Source organism: Macaca fascicularis, chromosome 5, assembly GCF_037993035.2.
Source record: "Macaca fascicularis isolate 582-1 chromosome 5, T2T-MFA8v1.1".
In the NCBI taxonomy this organism is placed as follows: Eukaryota; Metazoa; Chordata; class Mammalia; order Primates; family Cercopithecidae; genus Macaca; species Macaca fascicularis.
In genome coordinates this window covers 46,442,976-46,460,684 of record NC_088379.1, presented here as the reverse complement: position 1 = coordinate 46,460,684, position 17,709 = coordinate 46,442,976, and the positions used below count along the sequence as shown (strand labels likewise).

Sequence of the window (17,709 nt, the reverse complement as noted above, 5' to 3'; positions counted from 1 at the left end):
TGCTAATACCAGGGTACCTGACATGGCTGAAAGGATGGTTTGGGGAAAGGAAGGGGAGATGAGGCTGGACTGGGAGACAGGGCCCAAATCATGTAGAATGCTATGCCATATAATTTTTCCCCTGAAAACAATCAGGTGCTACTGAAAAAGTTTAAATAAGGAATTGACATGATCACATTTATAGTGTGTAAATATTATTTTAATGAAGAGTAGAGACAGAAAAGGTGCATAAGGATGTTAAATCTCAAAATGTTAATAGGCTGTGCAATAGTCAGGTAAAAAATGTTGAATGTTTTTGCAAGGGCTGTGGAGAAGAAGAGACAGATTAAAAAAATATTGAGAAAAATTGAAAGGAAAAGAGAATAAGGCAGAAGGAAGCAGAAACAGCTGAAGTTTTGTGGCTTGAAAGCTAGCTGGATAGTGTGCTAATCTCTGAGATCTAAACTACAGCAGGAGAGATATTTGTTTGGACAAATACTTCGAGTTTATTAGATACGAATAAATTCACACCTCTATTAGACTTTGAATATGGGCAAGAATGTAAATTACATAAGGGTAAGAACTTTGGGCTGGTCTCTACTTTCGTATTACCAGAGCCAAGAAGAGTGCCTGGCACTCAATAAATATCTGAAGAATTGAATGAATAAACTGGTAGATAGATGAATAAATTAATTAAAAGTTTGGTATGCCTCTAGGATATCTAAATGATGTCTTACTGGCTACATGTGTCTAGATGTTAGAAAAAATTGGGGGGAGAAGACATTGATTTTATGATATTGATGTAAATATTGTATTCAAAGCAACTGAACAGGCCCATTCACCTGAAGACTAAGAAAACTGTGATAACTGAGAGCTAAAGCCTATGGAAAAATAACATATTAGAATTAGGTAGAGAAAGAGCATCCCACATTGGATACTCATAAAGGTAAATGGAACATTGCTAGAATGTAGAATTATGGGAAGAATTGAAATAAAGAATTCATTAAGAGTGCTACATGCTACTGAGACAGTATGTAAGACATACATTTTTGTGTGTGTGTGTGAGACAGAGTCTCACTCTGTTGCCCAGGCTGGAGTGCAATGGTGCAATCTCAGCTCACTGCAACCTCCACCTCCCAGGTTCAAGCAATTCTCATGCCTCAGCCTCCCAAGTAGCTGGGATTACAGATGTGTACCACTATGTCTGGCTAATTTTTGTATATATTTTTTAGTACAGATGGGGTTTCACCGTGTTGGCTAGACTGGTAAGACATAGATTTTTAAAAGTGCTAATTATAGTGATCCACAAATAATTTCAAAGGAAAGATGGGAGAATAATCAAATAACAATGAGTTGAAAAGTGAGTGACAGATGAAGAAGTGGAAACCATAATTGTAGACTATTTTTCCCCAGACTGGTAGTGGTAGATAATAGCTGCTGGAAGAGCTCACAGATTTGAGGAGTCTCATGAGCGGATGCTCCATAAAGAAAAGAATTTTGCACTGTTTTTCTATACTTGTATCACCAGACCCAAGAAGAATGCCTGGAACATAAATAGGTACTCAATAAATATTTTTTGAATAATTGGAAAAGTAACTAGATGGCTGGATGAATCAACAAATTAAAAGTATGTTAGGCCTTTAAGACATCTGAATGATGTCCTACTGGATATATGTGTTGGCTTGTTTATAACACAAAAGAAATTTTAGCATGCTATATTTTGAGTAAGTGCAAATATTTTTAAGTTGTTAATATTAAATAGAATAATATCCACAGGATTCTTGATTTTGTGCCTCTCTTGAAGCAGTCACCACCCCCAGAGGAAACCTTTTAAACCTTTTAAACCTTGGAGCTCTTAATCATCTCTTTACAATTGGCAGATCTTGGCAAGATGGTAAGAATTTTAGCTAATTCTTAGTGTTGCTCCAAGGATGCTGATCATGTCCTCCTAGGAAAAGTAAATAAAATGAATTTTGAACATGGCACAAAATATAGGCTCTCATACATTTCTAACATTTACCAAAGTGGAAAGTTACAGTATTAACATTTAGTTCAGTTGAAGAATACAAATATCTGAGTATAGAAATAATGGTCAGTTCTACAGTAATATTTTACGTGACAGCGGCCATCTACAGATCTCTATTAGAATATTAAATGATAACAATAGAATAAAAACATTGAACAAATATTGATCATTTACTATATGCTAGGCAATGTGTTAAGCACTTTATGGAAATTACCCCACCACTAACTCTAGGTAGTAGTTATTGTTATTATTCCCACTGACTCAGGAGAAACCTTAAGCATAGAAAGGCTAAATAAGTTACCCAAGGTTACAAAGCTAGTATTTAGCAAAGTCCAAAACTTGAATCTATCTAATTTCAGAACCTGTGGTTCTGACTTTGTTTTTTTTTTAAGTACTAATGTAAGAATGATAATAAATGAATTATATTTGATAGTTTTGGGTTTTAAGATTTGTTTGTTTGTTTGTTTGTTTGTTTGTTTTTGAGACAGAGTCTTGCTCTGTCGCCTGGGCCGGAGTGCAGTGGCCGGATCTCAGCTCACTGCAAGCTCCGCTTCCCACATTTACGCCATTCTCCTGCCTCAGCCTCCCGAGTAGCTGGGACTACAGGTGCCCGCCGCCTCGCAGGGCTACTTTTTTGTATTTTTTAGTAGAGACGGGGTTTCACCGTGTTAGCCAGGATGGTCTTGATCTCCTGACCTCGTGATCCCCCCGTCTCGGCCTCCCAAAGTGCAGGGATTACAGGCTTGAGCCACCGCGCCCGGCCTAAGATTTGTTTTACACAAGTTGATAGAGAGAACATTTCCTTTACTGCCTACTAGGTATTTGGGTCTTCTAGTTTCTGGCCTGCCTGGCTGAAGTGGTTATATTGGCAGTATACATTAATGTGCTGATGAGCCATTTGCCATAAATTGCAACTCAGCTACTGGTTCAATTCATGCTAAATTTGCAATCTGCCTTTACTGAAGTGCAAAATTGGCTTTCTTGTCATAAAGTGGTAGAACATGCAAAACAGTCTAATACCTTATTTTCTAGCTCAAGTAAGATTAGCTAGACTCAGAGAAAGTTAAAAAAAGTTTCACTTTGGATGAACAGCTGTTTCAGCTTGAGAGCATTGTTAAGCATTGAATGTTTTTTGATAATGCCCATTGGAAACCGTAGCTAATAGCTTGGAGCTTACTCTTCAGGACACGTCAAATTAGTTTCTGGAAAACAGCCAAATGGCTTCAGCAATTTGGGGGAGTGGGTGGTGAGAGTGGCAGGTGTCTGTTTAACAATGTAAGTGCTACCAATTGGTGTCATAGTAGAACTTAAGTTTGTTCTGCTGACTTAATGTGCTGTTTTATTGTAGATAGAGTAGATTTGTAATGAATTGTGTTAATAGGCTAATTCAACATATGCGTTATGACCAACTGATTATACTTCCATTTGTAAAGACTAAGGGGGAGAGGACTGATTTTAAAAATATAAGAACTGACACAATAGGTGACTTAATGAATCCTCTTCTGCTACATATACATGTGTACACACAGTTACTTTATACATAATTTGGCAAATGTGTTAATTAACTTTATTAACTTTAATTATTTGTAGAAAATCTTGAGAATGAAGAATCATTCTCAAATCAGAAACAAGAGGTAGAGCTCATGTTGATACCTTCTCTGGGCTACAAATGGAGCCGAAATTTCAGTGTCTTATGGACCAAAGGAAAATGTTTCAATCAGTTTTACCATATATCTTGAATAGTAAATTTTTAAATAGCTTTTTAAAGTGCTATATCCAAATTTCAGGGAGAGTTTGTGGAAGAAAGATAGGGAATAGATTTCCTCTTGTAGAAGAACATCATAAAAATATTTTTGTCACATAGAAGATGCAGATTTGAGTAGCGTTGATTCATTTTTAAAATAACTCACAGGGAAAGTGTCTTCAATTAAAAATACCACTTTGCTCAGCTAGACTGCTCTTGTTAAGATACAGTTTTCTGTAGAATAAATCAACTAAATGTAAGCCTATTTATAAATATTTATTTACGCCTGAACGTAGAGGATATTTGTGATACAAAGTATTATCTATAAGCACTTCATGACAGCCAAGCATCAAAGTAGAAAGAATATTATGAATGGGAGTAAGAACAATCAGTAAGAACTCTAGAACAATTTTCACATGCACTGGAAAGGAAAGATTTTCTAATCAGGAGAAATTTTTTTGTGAGATACGAAAAAAGTTAGTACAGGACTTAGCTTATATTGGAAACTATGTAAATGTAAGTCAAATCCAAACTGTTTACAAACATCACTTAGGGGTTGTTGCGGACATATTTCAGATAAACTTTTTTCTTTAAAAAAAAAAAACTCATGAGCATGTATTTTTAATTCCATGAGTATACATATTTGCTATTGCAGGTGGCCTCTTGAAGTGGTTAAGAGTATGTATTTGGGACTCAAATCATGAATAACACATTTTAATTGTATCATGTTGGGAGAGAGAGGTGCTCAACGTTTTAGGTTTCAGTGCCCTCATTGGGAAAATGAAAACATTAGCACTATCTCATGAGTTGTTGTAGGAACTATGTGAGGTTATTTGTGAAAACGCTTTGGGTAGTGCCTGGCCTATATTAAGGGCTCAATACATTGTAGAAATATTGATGATTATTCAGGATTTTTGTCTGGAAAGTGATATTATCAGATATTAATTATGTTAGAGTAGAATGCATTATAAATCATTGCCATAATTGTTCACTTCAAAAGAAAAAGTAAGAAGAGAAAGGGAAGAACTTAGAATATCTTCAAGAAACTTCAAATTTCTCTTGACAAGGAAGAGTATTGATCTTCCCTATCCTTATACCACTGAGAGAAATCTTTGAAAAATTGTTTCTTGTACTAACAGGCATCTTCTTCCCTCACCCCATAAGGGAACAGTGAGCTCTTTTGCCTATTTAAAACTTACTTGTTGCTAATATCTCAGCCTAAGTATTACTTCCACAAAGAGGTTTTCTAACCTTCTTGGCTGGGTAATGTATTCCCTAGTTCCTCTAATTTTTCTTTATACCATTTACTGTTTATTATTTTTTGTGATTCTTGAGATAAATTGCAAATAGTATATTATTTTTCACCCCTGTGCTCCCAATGCCCAGGAAAATAACTTGAAACAGTTGAATTAATGGATGAATGAGTTGAATCACTGTCCTTAATAAGACCTTATTACTTATGTCATTAATTGTGGATCTTCTATTACCCACTGGACCTGGGGAATATGCTCCAACAAGAGATGAAGCATGGAACTTGAACTACTTTTCCCTAAAAATAGCTCTATTACAGTTATTATAAATGTTTACATTCATTAGGCAAATATTGTCTGGAATTTCAAAGAAATTGGAATTGGAATTGGAAATTGGAATTCCAAATTCAGCAAGGTTCTTGACTCATCAAAATGACTTACTTACCTTGTACAGCTATTGTTTTACAGAGGGCTATTTTACTCTCTTATAATGCCTGAGCTATGGAATTTTTTTCTCCCCAGCAAAAGTATACTGAGAATCCTGCCTTGATAAATGATTGTTTTTTAGACAGCACCCGTGTTGCCTTTGCTGATGTAGATAAAATTGTAACTCAGACTACTTGCGATGCCAGCCACCTATAGGGTTGGCATGGACTTGAATCCTTCTGGATGGCTATTCATCATAGCACAATTTCATTATGATGAAGTCATATCAAGTCTATATTAAGAATAAAGCATTGTACAAATATTGTCTGAGTTTGAATATAAATTTCTGAATATTTTGAAGCTGAAGAAAATAATTCCCATAGGATAATGTGGATGCTTTAAAGGTGAATTTACTTGCCATCTAATTTAGCCTTCTTTTGTAATGTTTTATCAGATCTCTATATATACATTAACTCCACTTTCAAGGATTAAAAATATTCTTAAAGTGTGAAAAAGAAAAGTTATAAATTACATTGCTAATTACATTTTTCAATATTTAAACAAATGCATGGTTTGAAATCCAAAACACATGTACACTTGCACACATACACATAGATACATACTTATTCACATTACGAGTGAGTCATAATCTGCAGGGAAGTGAAAACATTCAGGGAAAAATATTTGGTGGTTGAAGAAGACCAAAGTTGTTATAAAAGTTCAGGAGACTGGGTGTGGTGGCTTATGCCTGTAATCCCAGCACTTTGGGAGGCTGAGGCAGGTGGATCACCTGAGGTTGGGTGTTCGAGACCAGCCTGACCAACATGGAGAAATCCCGTCTCTACTAAAAATACAAAAAAATTAGCCGAGCGTGGTGGCACATGCCTGTAATCCCAGCTACTGAGGAGGCTGAGGCAGGAGAATCACTTGAACCCAGGAGACGGAGGTTGCGGTGAGCCAAGATCATGCCATTGCACTCCAGCCTGGGCAACAAGAACGAAACCCCGTCTAAAAAAAAAAAAAAGAAAAGAAAAGAAATAAAATAAAAGAAACAGTGATCTGTGATCTGATAGAATAGTACACGAGATCTCCTTCATATGTAACCCACATCTTTTCTTAGACATTGAGACATTTGTGGCTATAGTTTTTCTTACATGGCACATGACATTAGGTGTAGCAGATACTTCAATTAAAAGCATGTTAGCTGAGTGCCAGGTGCAAAAGAATCACTCAAGAAGAGTTAGCCATTGTTTTGGTTGTTGTTACTGCTACTTTTTCCTAAAGAGCTTTTTGACATGTCTTATGCATAAGTTATAAGGTTTACTCTAGTGTTAATTTGCACCCTTACTATCAATATGAATGTTGATTTTTCTATTGCATTTTGTATTTCTTTGTATTTATTTCTCATTTTCACCAGCAACATCCTTTCCCTGACTGACTTCACCGTAGAATATTATTTTTTAAAAAGCTTTTTAAAATTATACTTGAAGTTCTGGGATACATGTGCAGAATGTGCAGGTTTGTTACATAGGTATACACGTGCCCTGGTGGTTTGCTGCACCCATCAACCCGTCATCTATATTGGGTATTTCTCCCAAAGCTATCCCTCCCCTAGTCCCCCAACCCTGACAGGCCCTAGTGTGTGATATTCCCCTCCCCTGTGTCTCTGTGTTCTCATTGCTCAAATCCCACTCCACAGACTATTCTCTCCTTCAGTGTCATTTGCTGTGGTAATTATTAGACATGATGGCCATATTTTCATAGATGTATAATATTGTCTTCTAAAATTTTGTTTTCTGTAATTATTTATTTCTGTGATGTACCATTTTCTTTTGGAGGCAGAATCTTATTATGTGACCTCAGCTGGGTTACTTCTATATAATATTCATTTGAATCCTACTATGTGCTAGACATTGAGCTAAGTGCCTTACATGCATTATCTTATATATTTATTAGGAGGAAGGCAGCATTATTACTCCTATAGCAAGGACTTTGAGGTTTTGAGAGGCTAAATAACTTGCTGAATATCTCATAGCTAGTAAATGACAAATTCAGCATTTGCAACCAGGTCTGTCTGATTTGGAAGCCCACAATTTTAACTGTTTAGCAAGCGTTTTTCAATTTCTGATCCCTGGATCACTGACAACAGCATAGCTAATGAAAAAGACTACCTGCAAATAGGGCTTGTTTGAGACTTTGAGTTTTTAACTAGTCTCAGATTATGCTTATAGATACTTTGTATAACCACAATACTGCTTTTCTACATTGAATAAGAACAGATTCATCTAGCTTAGTATCTGTATTTAGAGGAAGTGAGTGGAGTGTCCTTTGCACTCTTTTCTCTCCAGGGGTATGTTGGTGGCATTGATGAAAGCAGCTCCTGGTGTGATTTCAGCTAGCATTTGAACAAGTCTGCTTAATCAAGCTAAGAACCTCTGCTCTGACCAAAGAAGTCTCTAACAAAGTGGTTTCCTCCATTGGAGCCATATATCTACTATACAAAATATTTACAAATAAAAAAGAAACACTAGGAATCAGTATGAAACAAAAGTAATCACAAAGTCACCTATCTTAAAGAAATTCTGTTTTAAACCCTCAACTCTAAATATGTAAAGGGAAAATGAATGGATTCTTTAAGATTTCTTTTTCTGGTAATCCCAAATGGAAAACAAAAGTTTATCCCAGTGCCTGATATTGAAAGTAATATTTCTATAACTTATGGAAATATAAACATTGAATTAAATGCCAACATTGGGAGGAAATTAAATACAATAAATAGGGAACTCAGCATTTTGGTTTCTACATTTTGGAGCTCAATATATGATAGAGTGCCTTGCTAACTATTTATAAAATATTTAGCATGTTTATTTGGAAGGGATGTGTTAAAAATTTCTACGCATAGCACTTTCTAAAAATGCTGTTGACAGTTCTCAGTAAATCATTACCTTGGAGTTTAGTTCTAGTTGCTCTACCACACTTATTTCCCTATTAAATAGGATATGTGGCTTACTCATGAAGTCCTGTCTAAATGGCCTTGAATAAATGTCTTTACATTACTAGATTCTTTTTTTTAGTATGTGATTCATTGATATTCTAGAAGATAAACGTATTCCTTATTATTATTGTTAGTTTTTAATTTACAAGGGTTAAATTACATTTTATTAAACTTCATCAAAGTTAAACTTCATTAGCTTTTCAAGCAAGCAATATGAATGTAGCTGCATGAATTCTGCAAACCTAATCTTAGTCACTTTATCTCTTTGCTGCTAGAGTAATAAGTTGAGATGATTCTTTTTTTGCAGTTGATAAAAATTGTTTAGAAATTGTGTCAGATCACAGTCACGATTGACGAATTGCTTGGATCTGCTCCTGTTTGCCTGTTACTGCTTTAATTTGTTGGTAATGTTTAAATCTACTACCTTGCGTCTCTTTTCTTGCTTCAGGCTATTGTGACTAATGACAAAGTGATTTCAAACTAAATCATTTTTTAAAATTCAAATGAAGCTTAGGTGCTTTTTCTTGTTCGAAACCACTGTGCATCAGCTAAATCATGATGGAACCACTGAAGTCTCTACACTCTGTATGAAACACAACATCATTCTGACACATTAGTTGCACCAAAATGTGAAGGCTGGGTCAATATTCTTCCTGGTGAGTTGTCTGCCAGATAGATCAGCAGATACCTTATTCCTTTTGTGGTCTGTCATCGTGGAAAATGACTACTTTTAACAGAGTAAAACTTGAGACATAACTACAAAAATAACTTGAGTGTCATTTAACTGCTTGGCAGAGAGCAATGATTTAAGTCTCAAATCAGTCTAATTCCACTTTCCTTTATGTAGGATATGGTATACAAAATAGTGAAACTTCTAAGGCATTGTCAGCTGTACTTGAGATTGAGTCAAGATAACTTAAATGCCTTAGGCACTACCTACAATATTCTGAAGATGTGTCCCACAGAAAAAGAAATAATAAATTGGAGATCAGATAAAAATATTTGACACTTTCTAATTTGAAAAATGATCTTGATTCTATAGGATATCCATTTTAATGAAATTTATCAAATATGAAGTAGGTGCCTACTGTGTGCATTAATCTACAAAGATTGATAAGACAGTCTTTATGCTCTATCATTACTTCTTTTAAACTGGAATAAAAATACTTGATCTTTGTTTTCAGACAGTAATCTTTTTGGTACTGTTCATATTGCTCACCCTAGTCTCAAAAAGTCTCTTACTTCATTGTTCTTTTTTCTAACCACCTTAGACTGATTCTTTTTATTTTTGCTTAGGCTTTTCTCTTTCTCTAGGCATATTATTCAAATCTAAGCTTTTATTTCTTTGATATTTATAACTTACCCAATAGTAGATATCGTCAGAATATAGTTTTCCAACTGTCGAAAACATGACCTACAAATAATGAATGGACAGGTCTCCAAGATTGGTTCAATGGTTAATTAATGAGAGAACCACTTAGACGGTAAAATGGATTCAAAGTCATTTTGAGGAATGGCTACTTATAGGCAATTTTTTTAAAAGGAAAAGTAAAATAAGACTGGTAGGTTAAATACAGAAGTGCTTAATGTCTTACAAGGCAATAAAACCATAACCTTTGGTGATCTTTTGTACTAGACAAGAATCCATAATTGAATATGTTAACTTGACAGTGTTTGGGTTCTAATCAAATATTAAATGGCAAAATCAAATTCAAGTAAATGATTCTAAAGATTTAATTATCCTTGTGTGGGCTTGTTAAACAATACTCTATTATGACATTGAAAAGACATGCTGTATTTTTTTCTGATGTCCAAGTCTTGTATAATTTTTCTTAACATCATACTATTATGAATACTTGACTGACTCAAATATGTGCAGCTTGTTAAGTTCTTTAAAGCCTCCTCCACATTTGTAAGTAGAGAACCTCTACAATGAGGCAGAACAGACACCAAGTAAGTCACTTGCTGTGTGAATTCCAGCCACCTGTAACCTTTCTGTTCTTACTTTTCTCTACTGGAAAATGAAGTAATGGAATAAGTTGATCACTGAAATCCCTTTCTGTTTTAAAATACTGTAATTCTTAAAGTGTGGGATTATGGAGGGCAAAGCATCTTGGTCCTTCAGCTAGTGTGTGGATTAGGCAACAGTGCCCCCTAAAGGTCCTCTATGAGTTCTGGGCAGGCCAATCTTCTAAGTATCCTAGAATGTCTGAGGAACTTCTGCCCTCATGAGCCCTTTGGCTGCACCTCCCATCAGGACCTTTGATCTAACTCATCTATCTATTGCCACAATAATATTGCATAACAAAAAAAAATGATACTTCAGGTACACACAATAAATATTTATTTTTGCTCCCAAGTCTATGGATCAATTGTGAATTCTGTTGATTTTGATTACGCTTGCTTGGGCAGCTCATTTTCTCTTAACGGAACACTAGTGAATCTAGTGTCAGCTAGTTGTTGGGTGTTCTAGGATTGTCTCACTGTGATAACTGGCTATTCTCCAAATGATCTCTCAATCTCTAGCAGGCTAGCCAGGCTGACCTGTTCTTATGGTGGTAGTGGCAGTGTTTCGAGAAAGAGTGTAAGTAAGTAAGAACTGTTGAGGTTAAAAATTGGAAATGGCAAACTATCATTTCCTCCACATACTGTTGGACAAAGAAAGTCATTAGGCAGCTTATGGAAAAATAGACTCCAACTCTGGATGGGTCAGGAATGGGTAAGCTCCTGGGCCTGAATATGGAGCATGAATATTGAGGGCATGAATATAGAGAGAAATGATGAATTGGTGTCACTTTTGAAGCCAATCTATTATATAGAACACAATTTACAAGATTTCAGGACATTCCAGAAGGATACTGGTCTAGAACAAAAGAACTTAAATGTTTTAATACTTTGTTTTGGGGGGCAGTAACGTTACTTCGAGTCAGTTTGATCCTTCCTACTCTTGCTCTTAAAATGCATTAGACAATACAAGAGCAGTGTTTGAGGCTATTTATACTATACTATTAAGACAGCCACTTCTACGTACTCTACCAAATGCTACATGAATGTTGACATTTTCTAGTCCAGCAGGTGGAAACATGCACTATTCCTGGCTTTGGGTGAATGTCAGATATTGTTTTTTCTAATCATTTCAGATGGTTCCTTTCAGCCTTGGGTAGTTACCTCACACTCACAAACTGATCTTTGTTTGGTAAAATACTCAATGGGGACTCTCTTTAGATCTTTAGAATTCTCTCTTTGTTTAGCATTCTTATCTCTGGTACTTGGTCCTGTGAACTCTAGCCACCTTGGTCTCCCAAGATTCTTAACTTCATCTCTTCAGTTCAGGAAGCCTGCCAGTTTTTTTCTGGCTTTTCCATTCCTAAACCACAGCATGGCAACTCTTTCAAGTTTGCTTTTTCCCTCTCAGTGATTATGGTTCTGTGTTGTCTAATGGCCAGTTTCGTCAAACAACAGGTTTTTGTTTTTGTTTTTTTTGCATACTTTGTCAAGTTTTGGGGGTCATTTTAGGCAGGAAAGTAGATTCAGTTCCTGTTACTTCATTTTTACTGGCAGGGAAAGTCTCCAGTCCTTAGAATTTAGTGTTAGGAAACATACAGATTTCTAAAGGTCATGGACAACCTAACTGACTGAAAGAAGAAGACAGTATGCAACTATCATATTATATTTGAAAAAATGTATTACTTTCCTGTTTGTCCAATTTATCATTTTTACTCTCTTTTCTTCTCTTCTTGGGATATTCAGCATTTGGTCATAGTTTGGTTCTTGAATATATTTTACCTTTTGTTATATTTTTTATTGTATCATTTGTGTATGTATGCTTCCTTGCCAAAGATTATATATGCTCTTTAAATTGTAAGGATATACCTTGTTCTTTTTTTATATTATTCACCATGTGTATAACATTTTAGGATCAATGATAATCAATTAATTACTATCCTTTTCTGTAACAAGTGATTCAAAATCTAAAGATTAATTAGGTGACATTTATAATGTTCTATGTAGAGGAAAAGTGAAGGATAAGTAATGGTTCTTCAGCTTTTAGGTTGATGTCAATTTAGATTTCAATTTTCTCCACCCAAATTCAGTGCCATATGTTAGGCTACAATTGCTCATTAGTTCAACTGCAACCTGCTTAGAAGAATACGCCAAGTTGACATGACGAATGCTTTCTACACCTGTCAGAGTCTACATTGACTCTGTTTTGTGAGGCTGTTTTTGTCTACTCAGCGACCTTGTAGTCATGATTTATGAGATATGAGTTGAACTTTAAGCATGCTAGATGAGTGTACTAATAAAGATTACATTTATAGAGTAAACCTTTATGTCTAAAGTGAGATCTTAATTAATTATATATAATCTACCCACTTCATATATTAGTATCTGTGAATTGCCCTTTGAGGCTGGCTTCTTCCAATCACCCTTTTATGAGCTGTTCTTCTTTCTCTCTCCTCTATTTCTCCATTTTTTCACTCACCATCTACTTCATGAAATGGTAAGGGGGGAAAGTTATGGAAGTAATTATCATCTAACATTAATATAGCTTAGAATAAACATAGAGAAGAAAAATTACTGTGGAAATATCATCATATATTCTAAAAAAATCAGATGTGACTATTTGGGGGATCATCTGAGAAATTACTGTCCTTCATTAGCATGGAGAATCTATAATTAATTATGTACATAGTTGTTTATTGTGGCTGTCAATATTATAAGAATTTTAGTGGCTTGCTGCACAACTTTCTTCAAATACAATCTTGTTCTACAAAGAAAATAATTTGATGAAAACCAGTGAAATGTATTTCAATTTAATCACTATTGGTTAATGGTTTGAATCCAGATATTTATGCAACTATTCGTTGATGCTGTTTATAAGTCTAATACAACCTTTTCTAATTAAATTTTATTTGTGTTTTCATTGTTAATTGAAGTGAGAAATAAAATGTGTCAGGATTGTTAGATTTTAAAATAATGTGTATAATTACCTATGCCTTTTGTGACAGTAAATTCAAAGGATTTGGAAATCAAAGTTTTTCGACTTTTTAAATAAATAAATGTTATGTACATATGGATAGTTGTTATTGTTGGTATTCTGTGTACATGACTAGGTATGGTTCTCCCTGTTTATAAAGTAAACACATAGAGAAATTTGAAGTGTATATGACATATACAGAATATTATTTACAATAAAACTAAACAAATAACTTTTAGAACAGTAATCATTAACTCTTAAAATGCAATTAAGTATAACATCAGCTTGTCGTTCTAACAACTTAATCTTCTTTCTATAGATTTAAGGTCTAATTATTTATAAGAATAGACCATGTTTTGAAATAGAAGATTTTTGGTTCAAAGTTTCAAACGTATGCACGTTATATTTAGTTATATATTTTAAAGCTTTTTAAAATCAAGGTGACTACAGCTTATTAATGAAGTTTTATTTTATAGAAATGACTGATTTTAAGAATTTTGATCCCTTTAAATTTTGTACAAAGCTGCATAAAGTTACATAACCAATATATTTTTTCATATACCTTTTCAGAATACAAATGCCAATTTGAACATGAGAAAAAGAACAAATGCTTCGGTTCACTCTGAATCTGATGTTGGCAACAGAACTGTGGTGGGAAACCATTCAAGCAAATCTTCCACAGTTGTTCAAGAATCTTCTAAAGGCACACCTCGGTCTTACTTAGCTTCCAGTCCAAACCCATTCAGCCGTGCAAATGCAGCTGAAACCATATCTGCGGCAAGAGCACTTCCATCTGCTTCTCCTGCTTCTAGCCGAACTGGATATGTGTCTCGAAAGGCTTCAATTGCATCTGCTTCTACTCGTCACGTGTTTGGATCAAGATTGCAGAGGATTAAGACCACAGTTAATACCATAGGGGCTACTGGGAAGTTGTCAGCTACTCCTCCTCCATCAGCTCCACCACCTTCTGGATCTGGCACAAGTAAAATTGACAAATATGCCCGTATTCTCTTTCCAGTCACATTTGGGGCATTTAACATGGTTTATTGGGTTGTTTATTTATCTAAGGACACTATGGAGAAATCAGAAAGTCTAATGTAATTTTGTTGCTATAGTAGTTTGCTAAAAGATGATGAAAATGCAGAATGTCTTTTTAAATGTTTTTAAATATAAACAACTATTCTTTATTAAAATAAAAAATCTATGTAATTTTTCCATTTAAAGATATAAGCCAGTTATTGGGAGAGTTAATTCCTCAGTGAAAAAGTGAACTATGTTTTTATTTTCCAGAAAATTATTTTAAAAGAACTCAGCATTCACTTAGATAGAATACACACCATCCTGGAAAGTTGGGATAAGAGAAATAGAGCTATTAGAGACATGTGGCACATATTTTTTCATTGATATTTGAAAACAGACTATGACATTTTAAAAATCTACCCGATTAATATCAACCTGCCACCCTAAATTTCCCAGTGGCACTGCCCTTAACGAGAATTGTTTATTGGATGTCATGTGCAGTGACCTTTGGTGATCTTCTTAGGAGCTTCAGGAAAAGAAATTTTCCTGTTAAATGAAACATTGACAAAAAAAAAAATGGAATAGTATAAACGCTGATCAATAGAGTAAAAACTCTGCAGCATAAAAAACTAAGACAAAGACCAGAGGAAACATGTTCCCTTTCTTATGTTGGCCAAACAGTACTTAACAGTTAATTTGAAATTTTGTTCTCTGAGCCAAAGTTTAACTCATTGTATGAATTCTTTTTCATGGTAGTTCATTCAGGTATGTATTTATTTACTACATAGTTATTCAGAGCCTGCTGTGTTCCAGGAACTATGCTAGAAACTGTCTCTCTAGGAAAGCTCTTGCACCTTTACCTACAATATTACTTAAAAAGTAGAACACACAATGCATGCCAAAGAACCATAAACTAGCAGAGGACATTGCATTCTTTAGTGAAGGACATTTATTTAGAGTCTGACAACATATTCAAAATATTTTCTCCTCCTATACTGATAGTGGATAACAAATATATTTGTTCACATAACCACTTTGAGATAAGTACATGTTAGTACAACTTCAGCAATTGGTTTTCCAAATAGATGAGAATGTGGTACAGATTGTTCTGTAAGTGAAAAGCATTGTGTACTTGAAAGTAAAAATCTGGGCACTACAAAACTTAATAGATTAACTGTCTCCAATTTGATCAGAGTCACAGAGTAGAATTTGATCAGAATCACAGAATCATCAGAAATAGGAACTCAGCACGGTCATTTTCAGGTGCTTTCCCCAACATAGATCTATATATTAACTAGTGAAATGCTGTATTTTGAAGAATTTTTGTGTCTGTAGTTCTGTAATTCTGGGCAGTCTTCATGTTGGTTTTTTAGGAGTTTTTTTTTTAAGGTTTTATAACTAAGGTGAATATTTTAAAATTAAGAGACCGGCAAATGAAAGGAGTAAAGAAAATATAGCTGTGGGGTAGAATGCCACTGACCCTGCTATGTGGTTTATTAGGATTTTCATCTACTGACTTCTTTCTCATTAGGTAGGCTTAACAACTTAATTGAAAATTTTGCAACTGTCTATGCAGCTCAACCTAAGTCTGGTTTCTGTCATATTGCCTTTAGATTTTCTTCTGTGCTTCTCTCTATCTGCTCTGGAATGGATGAGTGAATGTGTTCTGGGTGTTTTAGGGAACATATTGATAGAAATGGACACATTGCAGACGAAATCACTCTCTCTCTGTTTGTTTGTTTGTTTGTTTTAGAAAAGAATTGATAGTAGGTAATTGGCATCGATTTTTCAGTTATTTCATTACCTTATAATAGTAGTTTTTGAGACCTGAAAATTGTGCAAATGTCAAATATTAATTGTAAGACATATCTAAGAATTCTTTCTTGGCTGTCTTTCTAGGTATTCCATAAAATCAACACATTTAAGGCTGAAAGATACTGTAGAAATCATCCAGTCCCAATCCCCCATTTTAAAACTGATTCTAGTAAAATTAGGCCTGGTAACATCTGTATATATGTATATATTTAATAAAGAGTACTTGTACAAAAAAGGTTATCATAAATTATTTCATGAATGTGAATAGATTTCTGGCCTTGAGAACAATGCTTGGAAATGTGGTTGGAAGCACAATTGATTCACTGCTAGTTATTCAGAGCTTACTTTGTTCCAGGAACTATGCTAGAGACTGATAGTTCACTATTCTGATGAAAAGGCTGTTTTATTTGTTGTTGTTGTTGTTTTGTTGTTGTTTTGGTGAGGAACTCTTACTCTTTGCTAATCTATTGGCCTATCTTAAGAAATAATTCATTAACTATTCATTGGCTTCCTTTAAAAAAAGAAGTATTCTTCTACAAATCTTACAGAGTATGAAGAGATAAAAAGAAACGATTTTAGGTTTGTAGACAGGAGATCTAGGTGAACTCATAGATTTTCTTTTCTTACCTTTACATATGAAGGTTTAAAAATAAGTCAGGTGGCCAAAGAATGAGAAAGGACAAAATTAACCAAGGATTCTTAATTGTTAATTTGAAGAACACATTAACTAGAAAGCTTAAACATTATTATTAAGATAAATTATTTCATTTGCACACAACGTTAATGATGATGATGATGATAATAATAATAGTAGTAGTATGTTGCTTGCTTTCCTTAACTGAATTTCATCGAATTCATTCAGTGATTTTTATTTTGGTCATCATTTCTATCTTCCCAATAACCCAGAGGTACATCAAGTAAAAACACTTTTGTGAAGAGCCAGTCACTTTTACCTGTTAGAAAATCTCACAAGAGTAATTAGGGGCACCCAACGTTCTGGCTATCTCTGAATAATAATGAATAATTTTGGCTGTGAATGGTACCTTTATATAACTCTTTTAAGGTGAAATTCAGAATAGTTTTATTCAGGACCTAGTGCCTGCAGTCCAAGTTGGCCACTAACTGCTACATAATTACTTTCAATTTCCTACAGGCATGACTAGGTATAAAAATATATTTACATGATTAATCTACAGTTTAAAATGACTTGCACTTGTGCATATACATAGTACTTTGAATAATGTATATTTTAAATTGGACCTCACAAATCTTGTATTAAAGTAGGTAGAGAGTAGAGTCACCCTTTGTTTGATAAAATGAGTCATAGGGAAGTTAAATGACAAAGATAAAATCACAGGGTTGGAAAGAACTTTGAAAGGTCATTTTTCAATAACCTTACCTTAACAGTGACCCCATTTTAAACAATGCATAAAAAATTTATTTGTGGCTTATTTTACCCACGAGCTGGCCAATTCT

The 17,709-nt window shown here is 34.4% G+C and overlaps 1 protein-coding gene across 1 annotated transcript in view; it reads left to right on the top strand.

Annotated features, from left to right (window-relative positions):
- The window catches only part of GABRA4 (gamma-aminobutyric acid type A receptor subunit alpha4), a 68,837-nt gene extending 52,369 nt beyond the window's left edge, over window positions 1-16,468 (top strand). Inside the window, exon 9 of the mRNA XM_015450326.4 lies at window positions 13,969-16,468. Within this exon, the coding sequence (XP_015305812.3) occupies window positions 13,969-14,499 (531 nt within the window). The 3' untranslated portion in view covers window positions 14,500-16,468. The remainder of the gene's footprint in view (window positions 1-13,968) is intronic.
- The last annotated feature ends 1,241 nt before the right edge of the window (window positions 16,469-17,709 follow it).